This window comes from Argentina silus (genome assembly GCF_951799395.1).
Source record: "Argentina silus genome assembly, chromosome: 13".
NCBI classification, from domain to species: Eukaryota; Metazoa; Chordata; class Actinopteri; order Argentiniformes; family Argentinidae; genus Argentina; species Argentina silus.
Window position 1 is genome coordinate 16,675,786 of NC_139667.1, and position 16,565 is coordinate 16,692,350.

The 16,565-nt window shown below is 40.4% G+C and overlaps 1 protein-coding gene across 1 annotated transcript in view; it reads left to right on the forward strand.

The window, feature by feature from the left end:
* gabrb1 (gamma-aminobutyric acid type A receptor subunit beta1) overlaps positions 1-13,479 on the forward strand; it is a gene marked incomplete at both ends in the record, with an annotated part of 45,973 nt that extends 32,494 nt beyond the window's left edge. The window contains 5 exons of the mRNA XM_083682872.1: positions 1,657-1,739; positions 4,120-4,254; positions 4,510-4,662; positions 12,094-12,344; positions 13,132-13,479. Coding sequence (XP_083538998.1) covers positions 1,657-1,739; positions 4,120-4,254; positions 4,510-4,662; positions 12,094-12,344; positions 13,132-13,479 — 970 coding nt within the window. The remainder of the gene's footprint in view (positions 1-1,656; positions 1,740-4,119; positions 4,255-4,509; positions 4,663-12,093; positions 12,345-13,131) is intronic.
* Between the last annotated feature and the right edge of the window lie 3,086 nt (positions 13,480-16,565).

Consider the following 16,565-nt stretch of genomic DNA (forward strand, 5'->3'; position numbering starts at 1 on the left):
CTAGACTTTGATTGCTGCTTTTATGATATATATATATTATGACATTATGATTATTATGATATTATGATTATTTTTTAATCTTTTATTTTATGCACTTTGAGATTATTCTTTTATCATGAAAATCGCTTCATAAATGTAATGAAGTATTATTATTATTATTATTATTAACTGTGGGGTTGGCATATTCACCATGTTGGTAACACCTATCCAATGCTTTCAGATCCACATACGTCCACACATGTCTATGGGGTAGAGGCTAGGCTAAGGGGTCGTTTTGGAATTAAGCATCGTATAAATACCACTACAGTATGCTTTCCAGTTAAATGGGTGACAGCTCGAATGAGTTTTAGGAGCTTGGTGATGCATGGCATTTTGTGGCCAGGAAAGCTGTAGAATAATGGGAAAAACTGTGGAGGATCCCTGGAAATGTCTCAAACAGCTGGAGGGCTCTGTTTTGGTTAGGTGAATTCATTGCGGTCTATGACTCACACACTTCTCGTCAGTGTGTTTGTGTGTGTGTGTGTGTGTGTGTGTGTGTGTACGTGTTATTTTTCTTTCCAATTTTAAACAGGGATGATATCATTGAAAATGGAAACTCCTGATGGCACCTTAATGTTCACTGTTCATCAACAAAAAAACACAGTTACGTTAAAAATCAATAATATTCTTACTCTTTGTAGACAGTAAACACTATAATGGATGTCACTCAGACCCTTTCGCTCCTAAGGGCCAGTCATCCTCCTCGACAACCATCCTGTAATACACGGCTGCATGTGGCCATAACCTTGACCTTTATCTGTCAGGGACCAAATGAGCGCTGTGAATACATCAGCATGGCCGTCTGTTTGGGAAAATTTGGGGGCTTTAATCAATACTAAAAGAATGAAAGCACTCCAACGCAAATTCAATCTGAAATCGTCAAATTGAAGTGGGCTCCTTCAAATGAGACCTCAAAGCGAAGAAGTCACGGATTTTAGAGTCCCCCGATTGCCTGGATTTTTTTGTTAATTCTTAATTAATCATAGTGGTAATTAAGCATTTCAAAGAGGGGTTGGCGGTGGTGTGTGTGTGGGTGGGTGGGTGGGGGGGGGGGGGGGCACAGCCATGACTTAAGCATTATGAAGGCAATTATGAGAGAAAAACAGAGAGTTCAGTTCCAGTGAAACCATGGAGGGATTTGTGTGATTGAGGGCTGAGTAGGTACTGAGTGTGCAGTTTCTCCTATTAAGTCAAAAGAACAAGTTCTATGAGCACCTGGGAGTGTTCATATTTATGAAATTGAGCCCTTCTCCCACCCAAAACTTAAAAAAGAATAATAAGGAATAGGTCATGATATCCTTGTTAATGTAGTTTACTAATTTACATATTCCTGCCTATGCCAGTGCAAGAAATTACATTCAGCACATATAAGGACATATATTATGGGGGATTGCAGCAAGATGGATTTCACAGTTCTGCACGACATACCAGTAAATGACACCAGTGTCTTCTCTCTCTCACTTTCTTTCTCTACCTCCCTCACCCACTTTTTCTATCTTTCATCCACATATTTTCATCCACCAACCCCTTTGCCTGCCTGCCTGCCTGCATGCCTGCTCCCCCCCCTCCCCTCCCCTCCCCACCGTCTCTCTCTCTCTCTCTCTCTCTGTCTCTCAGGATCACCACTACTGCAGCCTGCATGATGGACCTGCGCAGATACCCGCTGGACGAGCAGAACTGCACCCTGGAGATTGAGAGCTGTGAGTGACCGCGTGTGTGCATGTGCAAGTCAATGATTTCACTGTGTAGACTAATCTCTAACGTCATTGTGGAGACTTCTCTCTTAACACATCATAAAAGCTAAAATGGAGCTCAATATACCGTCATTGGGCACAATGCTATCATCAGATATTTTTGTTGTTGTTGATTTTTAAATTTTTCATTATACCAACTGAGTAATTGAAAATGTACTAATGCTACAAATATACATGAATGCAATAATCCAATTAAACAATAAAAAACTAAAAGGGAAAAGTAAAAGAAAAATTAAAACAAAACAAACAAAGCCTTATTAATCTTAGCTGTACTACATTCTGGGGATATAATGTCTGGAAAGACCCATCTCTGTAGAATAGGTTTTTTGGCAGCTTTGAAACCAGCCAATGCCAGCCTCTTATGTATAAGGGTGAGATGATGCCCAGCATCATAATTTATGAGATAAAAACAAGGATCTAAGATAAGCCACACATTATTCAATTACACAGGTGTACAAATCAGTTGCAGGCACACTTTCCTAAAAGTTATTGCAAAATGCCTCCCACATTAAGGACATACTGTAAATTAAGAACAAAAACGTCAGCACTTTATGCCAACTAATGCAAACTGGCATTTCTTGTTCAATCAAACTTTGCCGGAGTGCTTCAGTTGAATAATAGATGTTACCTGCATGCATAGTTAAATCACCCGACACAGTCCACATAGACGTGGGCCGTGTGCTTTTGGGTTTGGGATACGGCAAGGGTATAGCTATCACTATCAGCCAGTGTTGATTTATTAAAACAAATGTAACCACATTTTTCCTCAGCTCTCTTTAAAAGAGCCTTATGACGTTATCAGCTGTCATGAAAATGACATAACATAAGCAGTCAGGAAAGCTGGTGTCAGCTTTCAACAACTGACCTTACTGATTTATGACAAGTGAAAATGGATTGCAAAATAGCACTTTTCCAGTGGTCAAAGCACATCACATTGTATGTCACATTGGACCTCATCCACTGCCAATGTAATAGCACCCACCTGGGTGAGGCATCAGCACACAGTTGAACAAGTTGAATTACAAGACCCCCCAACAGTGGCAGCTAGTTAAAAACATTCATCCAAATTGGTAGTGTTTCAAAACACTTTCCTTTAACAGTGTAATGGCACATTGTGTAACTTGTATTTCTTGTCAAAAGTGCTGCCTTCGCACTTCTTTGTGGGGTTAGGGTTAAGGTGCTTTTAGGTAATAGTGTACAGTAGCACCACCTATAGTGGTGGCATGACTGTGATTGTGGAGTGACTACTGTTCATAATCTTACCGATTTACTTACTTAACTATATAATTTGATCTTTAAGATCATTGATTTAACACATTGGAACACACCAAGTCATGCAGTATTCAATGCATTCCCCTTGAAATCCAGTAGATAGTAATACCTTTATTCATGAAGCAATTTTTCTGTATTATGCTCCAAGCATATGCTCTATTTGTGCACACATTTCTTCACACATCATTTTCTCATAGTCTTTTGGTGATTTGATAACCCAAGACCCTCTCACATATTACTGAAATGAAAGGAACAAATAAAGACAAAAACCTACTGATGGACTGCATCCAGTTATGAGAAGAAGCTAATTCCCTGAAATCCTGCGGTTCCCTTTAGATAAACGGAGAGGTCTGAGGGGAGAAAAAGCCAACCCAGTGCAATTAAGTTTGTCTAATTACTGAAAGGCCAATAACTGACTGTTTCATTCATTTCTGTTCAATCTAAGACCGGTCAAAGAGAAGTCTTAGAAAATGACTGACACGTTGAGTTGACCCACTGCTTCAGACAAGTACACTTTCAATGACATAGCTTACTGTTGATCTTAAATTACATAACATGTTTCCTTTTCTTTTTTTGGATGCATCACCAATAACATAGCTTTCTGTTTGTCCATTTTCTGTGAATTAGCTTGGTTTTGAGAAACTTACCCCACCATATTCCATTTTGTTGACTCAAGTCATACTTCACAAAGTAAGAAAGAAATGCAATAATCGAGAAGTCCAGCAAAATATAATACAGCAATGCCACAATTTCACATGTGCAACATCTAAATACCTGCATCACTATACTGGGAGCCTTTGGAGGGTCACAAACAATGTATTTAGGTGTTTTTGAAGCCTTTGTTCAGTTGCTTAATTGCTCCTAGTACTTCTATTGTAGCCTGAGGGGTATCGCTGGTGGGGTAAGTTTCTCAAAAGCAAGCGAATTAACAAAAAAAATGTCTGTACCCTTGTACAGCATACCATTTGCATAATTTTCTTTTAGATTTGGTAAAAAAATGTTTTAACAATTTTATGTCCACTTCAGTCGACACAACATTCTTTCCTTTGCTTAGACGGTTACACCACTGATGACATTGAGTTCTACTGGCAAGGCGGAAGTTCCGTTACTGGTGTGGAGAACATTGAACTTCCCCAATTCTCCATAATAGACTACCAAACCCTGTCTAAAAAAGCAGTGTTCGCCACAGGTAATATTATAGATCATTTTTTTGTGATATTTGGTCTTGAAATGTAGCATAGTGCTTTATTATAATTGGTAGTTTAAAACTCAGATAAAGGTAGTACTAGAGTGTGGAGGGTAGCATCTGAGATAAGATACAATATTATATATTAATAAAATATGAATATATTAACAGATAAATGGCAATACTTTCAATGAAACTTATTTATTAATTATAGTAACTGAAATGGAATTGGCCCTGATGTTGGCTTGTCTCTCCCAGGCTCCTACCCTAGGCTATCTCTGAGCTTTAAGCTGAAGAGGAACATCGGCTACTTCATCCTACAGACCTACATGCCCTCCACCCTGATCACCATCCTGTCCTGGGTCTCCTTCTGGATCAACTATGATGCCTCTGCGGCCAGAGTTGCCCTAGGTCAGTATATATCTTTTGGTGTGGGGCGGAGGGGGGTTTATGGGTTTGGGGCTCTTCAATAGAGGGCTCCATTTTCCCTCAACTTAATAGCAGTCCCAGTGACAAAATCAAATTAAAAAATCTAATGCAAATGGTAACATTCCAAATATATGGAACAATTCAATTGATTCATTGCAACCTGGATAATTTCAAACTCTGTTTGAATGATTGCCACATCCCATCTATTTGGAATGTTACCCTTTTTTTGTTTGCCTTAGTCAAAGGAAAATGGAGCCTTAGTAAAAGGTACGGCGGTATTGGTTACCCAGGAATATACTGTATACCAGTAGTCGATACTGCAGGGTTTGGGTTCATTTGAATTTAAATGTACCCAATGTAAAAAGGGAATTCAAATTAAATGTGTGAATTAAATATGGCCCATTGTCGTTCATTGTGATTTCTATAAATAAATGGAATTCCAATTAGAATTGACCACAACTTGGTCCTACACACAGGTCTGTACACAACCCTTTCAGTGTTATGCTCTTACACACATAGCCCCGAGCCTACACAGTCTGTTAGGCAGAATATGAACGTATACTTGCACACACAACCCCCATAGACAGAGTGTACTTACACTCACAGCCCTAAGGGCAGTGTATACTTACACACACAACCCCCTAAACAGAGTGTACTTATACACACAGCCCCTTGAACAGAGTGTATGCTTACTAGGGATGAGCATTTTAAATATTTTGACTGTTCGAGTACCCTCATGATTTTTTTTGTACTTGTATAAACATGTAAAAAAAATAACTTGACTGCAGCTTTAAAGCTACAGGATAATTTGATAATTTCAGTCTACAGTTCTAAACGTAGCGCTGATTAGCAGAAACCAAATCTGTATTTCCTCGTCGCCATTTTGGTCCGTCTGAACTGTGCTCAGTATTCGCTCTCGTCTAGAACAACTCGAGAAGAACGCATGAGCAAAAGGTGACCCCTGGGCAGCCCCGTGCAGGCCTCTGCCGATCTAGCATGCGCACAGGGTTACCAAGACAAGAAGCACACAGGAACGTGTAGGCCTCTGTTGATCGAGCACGCACACTGAGTTACCAAACGAGAAGCACAGGGGAATGTGCCTCAGCCCTCGGCCAGCAAGCAATGCTGGCAAGAGGGCAATACAGACACAGAACATCATTCAGCTGATAAAACAATACCCGCCATAGAAGTTGCTTTTCTTTAACCAAGGCTAAAGCACATATAGATAAACTGCAGTAACCTTAATGGGTAGCCTAAATCTTGATTATTGATTATTACATTCACATTTTTGCCATTTAGCAGACACCTTTATCCAAAGCGACTGACAACAAATACATTTGTCTAAGTAAGTGAATCATCTATCCATCAGTCATCATAAGAAAAAGTAATCTATGCTAGGACAAGGGGCGGTTGGCAATCACAATGCTAGAAGAAGGAAGAATTTTTTTAGGAGTCTTTAGGAGGGACAGTTAAGATGTAGCCTGTAGAGATGGGTCTTCTATCTACAGCGGTAGATAGGTAGTGACTCTGTAGTCCTGACAGCAGTGGGAAGCTCGTTCCACCAGCGGGGCGCTAGGACAGTGAAAAGCCGTGACCGAGTAGCTGAAGTGGAAGAGTGGAGTGATTGGGCAGGGGTTTGGGAGAATTTTGGGAGATTGAACACCAGACAGGCGGCAGCATTCTGGACGAGCTGCAGAGGTCTGATGGCGGAGACGGGGAGCCCAGCCAAGAGTGCCTTGCAGTAGTCAAGGCGAGAGATCACAAGTGTCTGGACCAAGAGTTGTGCTGCTTCTCTGGTGAGGAATGGACGTATCCTTCTGATGATGTAGAGGAAGAATTTACAGGAGCGTGCTGTCGCTGTGATGTTCGCCGCACAGGATAAGTGGTTGTCAAGGACCACCCCAAGGTTCTTGGCTGTCTGAGAGGAGGTCACAGTAGAAGTCTTGGAGAGGGCAGGCTTTCCCCAGGAAGAAAAGCAACTCAGTTAAGGTTGAGCTTGAGGTGATGGGCTGACATCCAAGCGGAAATGTCTGCAAGACACGCAAAGACACGTGTTGCCACCTGTGACTCAGAGGGGGGGGAAGAGAGAAAGAGTTGAGTGTCATCTGCGTAGCAGTGGTAGGAGAAACCATGTGAGGAAATTACCGAGCCAAGAGATTTGGTATAGAGGGAGAACAGTAAGGGCCCTACGACAGAGCCCTGGGGGACCCCAGTGGTGAGGGCTCATGGAGAGGACAGCGAACCTCTCCATGTCACCTGGTGAGAGCGAATGGCCAGGTAGGATGCAAACCAGGAGAGTGCAGAGCCAGAGATGCCCAGTTCTGAGAGGGTGGAGAGAAGGATTGGGTGGTTTACTGTGTCGAATGCAGCAGACAGGTCCAGAAGAATGAGAATAGAGGAGAGGGAGGAAGCTCGAGCAGAGTGGAGGGCCTCCGTGACAGCAAGGAGAGCAGTCACAGTAGGGTGCCCAGCCTTAAAGCTGGATTGGTGAGGGTCAAGGAGGTTGTTCTGAAGGAGATAGTGAGACAATTGGTTAGAGCCAGCATGTTCAAGGGTTTTAGATAAGAAGGAGAGAAGAGATACCGGTCTGTAGTTATGGACAGCAGACGGGTCAAGAGTTAGTTTCTTGAGAAGAGGCGTGACTCTATGACTTGACTATGGTGGTAAGGAATGGAAGAGATGGATCTTTGGAGATGGATTGGAGAAAGGGGGAGGGGATAGGATTGAGGGGGCAGGTGGTTGCCCGCTTGGATGTGACCAGTTTTAGAATATCATCAGGGGAGAGGGGGGAAAGAGCTGATACACCAGAAACCGAGTGTAGCGCAGTGGGCTTGCGAGGAGTAGTAACAGTGTTGGCGAGAGGTAGAGAGAAAGAGCTGCAATATGTCATCAACCTTCTTTTCAAAGTAGGTGACAGTCATCCGCAGACAGGTAGGAGGTAGGTTGAGGAGGGAGGAAATTGTGGAGAACAGTTTCATTGGGTCAGAGGCAGATTGAATTTTGGAATGGTAGGGTCACGACTGTAAAAATCAACGACTGTAAAATAAGGATACACGTAGTGTAATTTATCCAGATTCTGTGCAAATCCATTTTTTGTATTACGTATGAGAAGCTCCTAATCTGCAGAGGTGTTCAAAATATAGCAAGCTATTAGTTTCAATATGGACACGATATTTAATGTTATTTCATCCTCAACTAATTTATTGTCAATCCCATCTAGCCTACTAAATCTCATGTTATTCTCGACGTAGCCTACTCAGAAAAGTATAGGAGTTAGGTAATTTGAGAAACTCAGTACTGCATTTGAAGTTCACTCATATAGTAATGATTTGTGAAATGAATTAACTGTTTGATCCAAAGCATAACGATCGTGAGAGAACAGTAAACATTGCAGTATACTTATAGAAAGCCTTACCTTCAGCCATGATGTTTACAGTTATTATCCACTTGATATCATCATCTGAAGTAAATTACCATCCCACAGAAAACATGGTCCAAATATCACACAATTTTAAATAGCCAAATAAGCCTTCTTAATATCTTCCAGACACAACTGACAAGATTGTTGATCTCATCTCATGATCATCTCATTGCTCATGGCAGCGTCCCTCAGTTCTATCAACCCTTGATTAGCACAGATTTCACTGTAATTGTGTCACAGGTATGCAAATGCCATGGATTTATTTGAAGACATGGCGTACATAACTAAATGAGTATTTCCACTAAATGGATGCAGAAATATAACTGTCGTAGAATATAACACACACCTGGAGACTAGTAAAGTCACGAGTCATTCGAGAGAAGCGATGCTGCTAACTTCAGTGTAACGTTGTGTAGGCTGATGCACAGTAAATATGCCTATGCCTACAATCTGAGATACAAGACAACAACTACTCGCGTTGGCAATAGGCTAATGCTAGCACAGCTCATCAACATCAAGGTGAAAATTACACGCTCAATTGCCTGGGCATTATAAGTAGAATGCCATAGATCAATAGGCTATGTTAGTTTATCCCATAAAAATGCAATGGACATAGGGCAAATATACCGGCCAAGGTATGAATTTGTATATTTCTATATATTATTTGTATAAGTAATTGTAGAACATCAAAGTCACGCTGGAATCGACCTGATTTGGCCAGGAACAATACCGACTCTGCCATTGGAATTACATTGGGAATTGTCTTTTTGTGCAGAACTACAACGGTACCACGAGTGGCCACGAGCTTTTGCGGCGTGTACGCCTGACTGCCGATTGATCCCCTGTCACGTGCCCGCAGTGTGGCTCGTATGCACGTGGATTCCACACAGCCCAATGCCACAGGCACTTGACAGTTAAACAGTACTGCTGCTTCAAAAGCTGGCACTGATAAACTAGGGATTCCGTAGCTGAATGAGGTAAAACGATGATTCAATTTGTAGATTATATTTGAACGAACTATACATTGACCATCCGGACCCAAAACGAGAGGACCTGAGAGGAAAAATGATTTTCCATCAATCAGCCAACCATCAGCTGAATATGGGAGTTATTAGTCTATCAATGTATCAAAGAACTAATTTGCTTATAGAAGCTAGTGAAGCTGCCAAACTGAATCAAAACAGACACTGGTTACTGAGTCTAACTAATCAGAGGCTGACTGTCATAAGGCAGGAGCAGCAAAGATGTGTGATCTGTGTGTGCAGGCTGATAGCAGAGGAGTGGCATAACATAATAAAACTAATTTTTTCCGTAAATAACCTGAACATTTCACCATTGACTGAGTTTAGTCTCACAAATACATAGAGCCTCCTATCTTATCTACATTCCAAAAATAATACCACGCATGTTTAGAATTGACTGTATTAAACATTTTGTTTTATCTCTGGTTAAAGATCGAGTTAACGTCCGTTCATGCCCATCCCTAGAGTGAATCCTTACACTCAGCCCCTGAGGCAGAGTCTATCTGTTTCTCTGGAGCCAGTGTGCCCCCACCAACACAGCCTCCAAGGTGTTTCTTTATTTGCATCCTCCCCCACCTACTAACCATGAAAGTGTGTAGCCTTACACACAAAAAGCAGAGATAAATCCTGAAATGGACACACACACACACACTCACACACTCACACACTCACACACACCCCTCAGCAGGGTGTGTCCTTGTGTCCTTACATGCGTACATGTCCTCACCCTGGGGCGGTTTGTACCCTTACAAATACAGGACTAAGCTACTGAGTCATTGGTGTGCATCAGTGATATAACCTGAGTTTGAGGTGAGAGCTGAAACGCACAAAAGCAAGGCCACTCAAACTTACGTCTATAGACCATTTTCTATGGAGCAAACAGAACATTTCAAATACGAGGATTCTGAGAGACAGTACACGGCTATACAGCTCAATAAATCCTTTTCCTCAGCCCTATCCCTCAGCTGTATAACGAAACAAGAGTAAGGCCGCTGTTTTGCTAAGAGACACATATGAGATTATGCCTTTAATGCCAAGACTGAACATGATACAGATGTTTTAGAATCTGATTTATTGGTGTGTCTGTTTGTCACACACTGTACTGTACATAGGTGACCTACACACATTGACATCATTTTGAATGCGAGTAACTAGAGATAGTAGGCAAAAATGTATGACAAAGAATAAAATCTTATTAGGTAGAGGGTATTTTAATGAAATGAATGTAGGAAAATTTACCCAATTTATACTTTATCTTAGATCTTGTGATTCTAGTACAATTAAAGGTAGACTCATCAATATGACATCATCACACATACAACTAAGGAAATAGCTTTTTATTGAAATCTGGCTCTTCCCAATATGTTTGTGCTGTGAGGCAGGGTGCATATTGGGCAGACTTAAGAGATTTGAGCTCTGTTATTGTTGATGTCTGTCAGCAGGAAGTTGCACCAGTATGATGATGACATACAGTGCCTTGCGTAAGTAATGGGACAGTGAAGCATTTTTTCTTCTTTCAGCCCAACTCTCCAAAAGATTTGAAATCAAACAACTACCTCTGCGGTTAAAGCAGAGATTCTTAGCTTTTATTTGATGGTATTTGTGTATATATTGGTATCACCATTCAAAAATTACACCACTTTTTATGCATAGTCCCCCTATTTCAGGGTACCCAAAAGTAATGCAACAGATTTATCAAATGTCCAAATTAAGCACTCATGTTTGGAATTTGGAATACTTTGCATGCAATAACTGCCTGAAGTCTGTGACCTATTGACCCCACCAGATGCTGGGTATCTTCTCTAGTGATGTTCTGCCAGGCCTGTGGAAGGATCTTGTAATGTGCCCCGTTTGTTTTGTACCCAAACTTATTGTTTCATGCCAAGCCGTATACAGTAGCTGCCTGTGTGCGCACAATAGACTTATCATTGCTGATCAATAAATGTTTACTTTAATGCAAGTTGGAAACAATAATAAAGATGTAGCCTACAACATAAGCCTGGTTATTTCAGATGTCTTAACTTGGTATAACACAGTTCATTCAACCAAGGACAGGAAAGGTTATCTATCAATTAATTCAAAAGGTACAGTATGCATTTTGGGCTTATGTCAGCCTATGATGAGTTGGCTTAATAAACATTTCTAAACCCATTAAACAAGCAATGATTTGTTGAAGGAATATAGGAGTAGGTCTGGGAAATGAAATATTTTGTTCATAACAGCTGTTTTATGTTTTCCCAGATGAAGAGTTTGAGCTGTAGCCTACTCTGTTTATCAAAAACCTTATATAATATATATTATAACTCCATTTCTCACAATGGAGATTATGTGTATGAGGGTTAGGGTTAGGGTTTCAAGCATTACGATTTCAGAGAATAAACAATGTAGCACTCCAGTAGACTATATAGGCATGCTGGTAAACCTTGGTCTAACGTGTGGAACAACAATAGAAGAACATATCCACCCACCAACATTTGAAACTGGTACGTTGCAAGAGAGATTAAACCTTCAGCATTGCTGCACAGGTGCATCCAATTACATCTGAATTAAACCTTGGCATATTGGCTATGCAACTTTAATTATCCAGAACACACTGCTAAGATGTTCTCAATGTCTAGGTAGAACCTTTTTTCTCTAAGAATGGGCAGATCGATGTGGGTAGCATACCAATATATTAGAATCTTTCCTTGATCCACCAGGTTTTCTTGTATGTGCACCTAGATTTAATATAGTGAAACAAGATCAAATGCAATGCATTAGAGTGTAATGGTTTACCCCTGGACTGGGTTGAATTATTTAGGCAAGGGGAGGTGTACAAAGTCATGAAGAGTATAATGGAAGCCAATGATGACAACCTTGGTAGATTTTAACTCTGGTAATGTTGATGTTTAAGCAGGAACCCCATTTCATTGATGACATTTCTCAGTGAACCTTTGATCTACTGTAAGCCCTTCCCTCACCTTCCCTCAGGTATAACCACTGTACTGACGATGACCACCATCAACACCCACTTGAGGGAGACTCTACCCAAGATCCCGTACGTCAAGGCCATAGACATTTACCTGATGGGCTGCTTTGTCTTCGTCTTCCTCGCCCTGCTGGAATACGCATTTGTCAACTATATTTTCTTTGGACGGGGCCCTCACTTGCAGAAGAAGGTAGCAGAGAAGGCGGCTAAGACCAACAATGAGAACAAGAGATTGGAGAGCAACAAAGTACAGGTGTGGAATGCCTGAATGCCCCAGCTCAATCATATTCATTTACAGTGAATTGTCACACCATCCTAGACAACCCCTCACACCTAATATTCTAGAGTTTGGATAAATTGAATCACAGAACGCAGTGACGCTCCCTCTGGAGCATGCCTTTAAGGACTGTACCTTCAAGGCCCTTGTGCACCAAATACAATTTCTAAATACATAATTTGCATTATAAATATATGCATGTTTCTTCTATGACTTGCAAATTGGTCCAAAATTGTCATGCTATGACAGTCCATTTTGGAATCAACACTTGTATGACTTCAGTGGGGTTTTTTTTCCTTTTTTTGCGTTGAAAAACATAAATCTACTTTTTTAGTTGAAAAACGTTGACCAGGTTGTACATGGTGAAATGCATCAATCCTTGTGAAAAAATCCATACTGAAAAGTGCAGGAATGGGCTAAAACTGTAGAAAAATCACAAGTCCATTTGACTGCTCCACACGCCACTCCCATCTTTTAGTATTCAAGCATTTTATGAATGGATAAGGGGCTCGATTTGTCACTGGAGTTACTCTTTAAGGTCTCATTGACCAGTTGTAAATCATTCAATCTGCAGACTAGTCTGTATCTAGTACTAGTCTTTGGATTTTTGAAACCCTGTCTTCATGATGAAACTGAGTTTGTATGGCATGTATTTCATACATTAAACATTAAAACGTGTCAGACTCTGTGCCACATTTAAAGCCCAGATTGCTTTTTTTTGTAACATAATTTGACATGACTTTCTCTACTCCTCATTCCTCAGGTAGACGCCCACGGCAACATTCTTCTGACTAACCTGGAGATCCGTAATGAGATGGGAGGGGCAGATATGATGGGGGCTCTGAATGATCCCCGGGCAACTATGTTCTCCTATGACAGCGCCAGCATACAGTACCGCAAGCCCATGACCAGCCGGGACCTGTACGGTCGACCGGCTATCGACCGCCCAATTGGCCACAAGAAGGGTCGTTTGAGGAGGAGGGCATCGCAGCTCAAAGTGAAGATCCCCGACCTGACGGACGTCAACGCCATAGACAAGTGGTCCCGTGTCATCTTCCCCATCACCTTCACTTTCTTCAACCTGGTCTACTGGCTCTACTATGTCCAGTAGAGTGGCACTAGCTAGCCTGCGCTGCTACTTTCGCTAGCACTTTATTTATCTAGCTAGCTAGGTTCTTGTACAGTGAGGGCAAGACAGGGCATTCATTCAGCCCCTGTTTGTATGACTTCTGTTGAGGAATGCAAGGCAACGCAGATGTCTTTCCAATGTAAATACAATTTAATATTATATATATATATATATATATATATATATATATATATATATATATATATATATATATATAAAAAGAGAAGTATAATTTAATAAATTCTCTCACTTTTCGCTGTATTCATCCATACAACATAGAATACTATTCTAACTAGTCATTAGTTCTGAATTAAGACACGTTGAAGCTGTGCACTCGCATTTATAAGTCTGAACTTTATGCCAAATCGGCTATGGTGACTCCATTGTTACTATAGGATGCAATGGCATTTAATTTATTGGAACTCCTGCTCTCACCCTTATTTCCTCTCACTCTCTGCATGCAGACCGAACACACATTTTATTTGCTTCGAAAAGAAAAAAAAGCCCAGTGCAAAAACAGTGGGTATCAAAGACGGTTTTCACTTTTGTTAAACCCCATCTTGTGATTCGAAGCTGAGTTAAACTTCATCTTGTGAATAAGGTTGTACTCATTTTTTGAACTCCATGTTTTGACTAAGTTAATCCTCATGGAGTGTAGGCTCCATGCCATGATTCAAGCAGTTATTGTGTTAAAAAAAGGGGAAAAAAAGAAAAATGACCTTGTGACTACAGCAGTCTTTAGAGTTTAAGAACATGCTACCGTGCATGTTCTCAATGTGTGACATGGTTTTGTTGGGTTTCTGCTGGGTGCATGAGCGCTTACCTGCTTTTTTCACTCTAGAACAAAGCCTGTTTTCTTTCCTTTGTATAAAGAGCTTAGCGAGGCTCCATAGTTGAGCCTACCTGTATTATAATCATTATACTGTATGCTTTTGAACAATCATTGCATTTAGGGTAAGTACAAGACAGATGTTAATTGGAACTCGACTAATCTCAAAAAAAGTTATATGTTCAAATTTGTATCTATTCTCACAGCGTCTGTGAGCATGTAAAATGTAATTTTCTTTAAAAGAAATCAGGTAAAGAATGACTTATGATGTCACCACCAAGCTTTCGAAACCACATCAAAACATGGAAGCCCTGATAATACATGCTGTAAGTGTTGAGTCCTGCCGATCTCTCTAAATCTCCATCCAAATTCTCAATATACAGCTAAAATATTGGAATGTTGTTCACATGTGGTGATAAATACATTATATAAAAAGTATACCCCAATTGATATCCTATGTGGCAAGTAATCCAGCATTGGCATTGAGAAAATAGCAAAGAGTGAAAGTGGGGGACACCTATTCGATTTGGCATGGAACTCCATCAACCTTTAGCTCAAAGAAAGAGCAGGATGTGGGAAGGAAACCGAGGGGTCATTTTACCCTTCTCTGGATTTCAATTGTATTTCCCCTCTCTTGATTTTTATGCCTATACTGTATAGTCAAGGGTGATAATCAATTGTGTGAACTGCTGTAAGCTTTAATTTCCACTGGTTTCATTGCTACCATTTAAAGAACAGAAACAATTTAAACCAAGACAAATAAGATAAGTGGTGAGAGTAGTAGAAAAAGCTGTAATTTGGTAGTATCAAGGGGTAATTATTAGTGTCACACTAGGTATATTTAGTAAGCCTATACTGCATAAGTATATGTCTTTAAGTGAATTGAAGTGTATTTTTAACCTTTACCATTTGGAAGGAAAAAACTAAATTGGCCTGCACAACATTCTATCTGATCCTAACGTTTATTGACACAGAGATAATATTCTGCAGTATTCTCTGTTTGGCAATCCATGTCACGTCCACGTGCAACAAGACATGGGTCTCTCATAGCGCAATGTCATCATCTGTGACAAATTGGGGCAGTCCATGTCTAATGTAATCTGATGATGACATTTTGCTCATGTCACATTTGGAACAATAAAAACAAGATATCTACAATTTACTGTTGCATGAAGGTAGATCCCCCCCCAGAATAAGTATTATGGACAATGGATCCAGAGCACTCAGCAATATTACTTCCTATACAATGGGGCAACTTCCTTCTTACAGACATCTAACAACAACAGTATTCAAATCTCATTGGCATCTCCCAATGTGTATGCCTCAAGTGAGGGCACATTTTGAATCTTATTATCGTTGATGTCCAAAAGCAGGAAACATTGAGTATGATGATTTCATATTGCTGAGCCTACCTTTAACATGCTTGAAATGTTAAAATGCTTTTGCCTATGGCTTGGACTAAAGCCATCACTACTGCAGTGGTTATGGTCAGGTGACTATTATTGCTAATATGTTATGTTGTATTATTATGATAGCGGGTGGATTCCAAGTATACATCTGGAATGCTTGTGTTATCAGGGCTTACCAGAAAAACAACAGCAAAACCAGATAGGCTTCTACAGGACACAATAAGTAGCAGTGTGCTCTTTCCTCATGGCTGAATATTGTGCCTTTAACAAGAATCTCAATATTTTCACAGGGTTTAACTTAACTTATAACTAGAGTGTAGAATTTAAACAAATCAACTTGTACTTTTTTAGAAGAAGATGAATAAATGAAACAGCAGTCGACACTGAGAACTTTTATGACACTATAAATAATACATATTAAAAGATTAGATAGTAGTCAGACATTCCAGCATTATGATGACAATCTGGGAATTCAATGCGGAAATCTCCTGCAAGTTTGGTTTTGTTGCTGTTGTCGTTGTTTTGGAGCAGAACAGAATCTACAGACTGATGAAAAAAAATCTTGGGTTTTCCTCACAGCAAAGACTAACATGGCAGATGGAACACATGTTTTCTTTGGACGGCAATAGCAAATGGAAGCCTAAACAACTAGTTTCCCTGAGGCTTTGAAGGAATAAGGAAACGTACTGAACTCTATTGTGTAAAATTACTGTACAATTTTTCTCTCATGCTCTATATGTGCTCTCATGTGTAAAGGCATGTGTGGGTGGGTGTATGGGTGTGTGCACGCATGCGCGTGCATGTTTGTCAGCAAGTATGGGTGTTTTCTG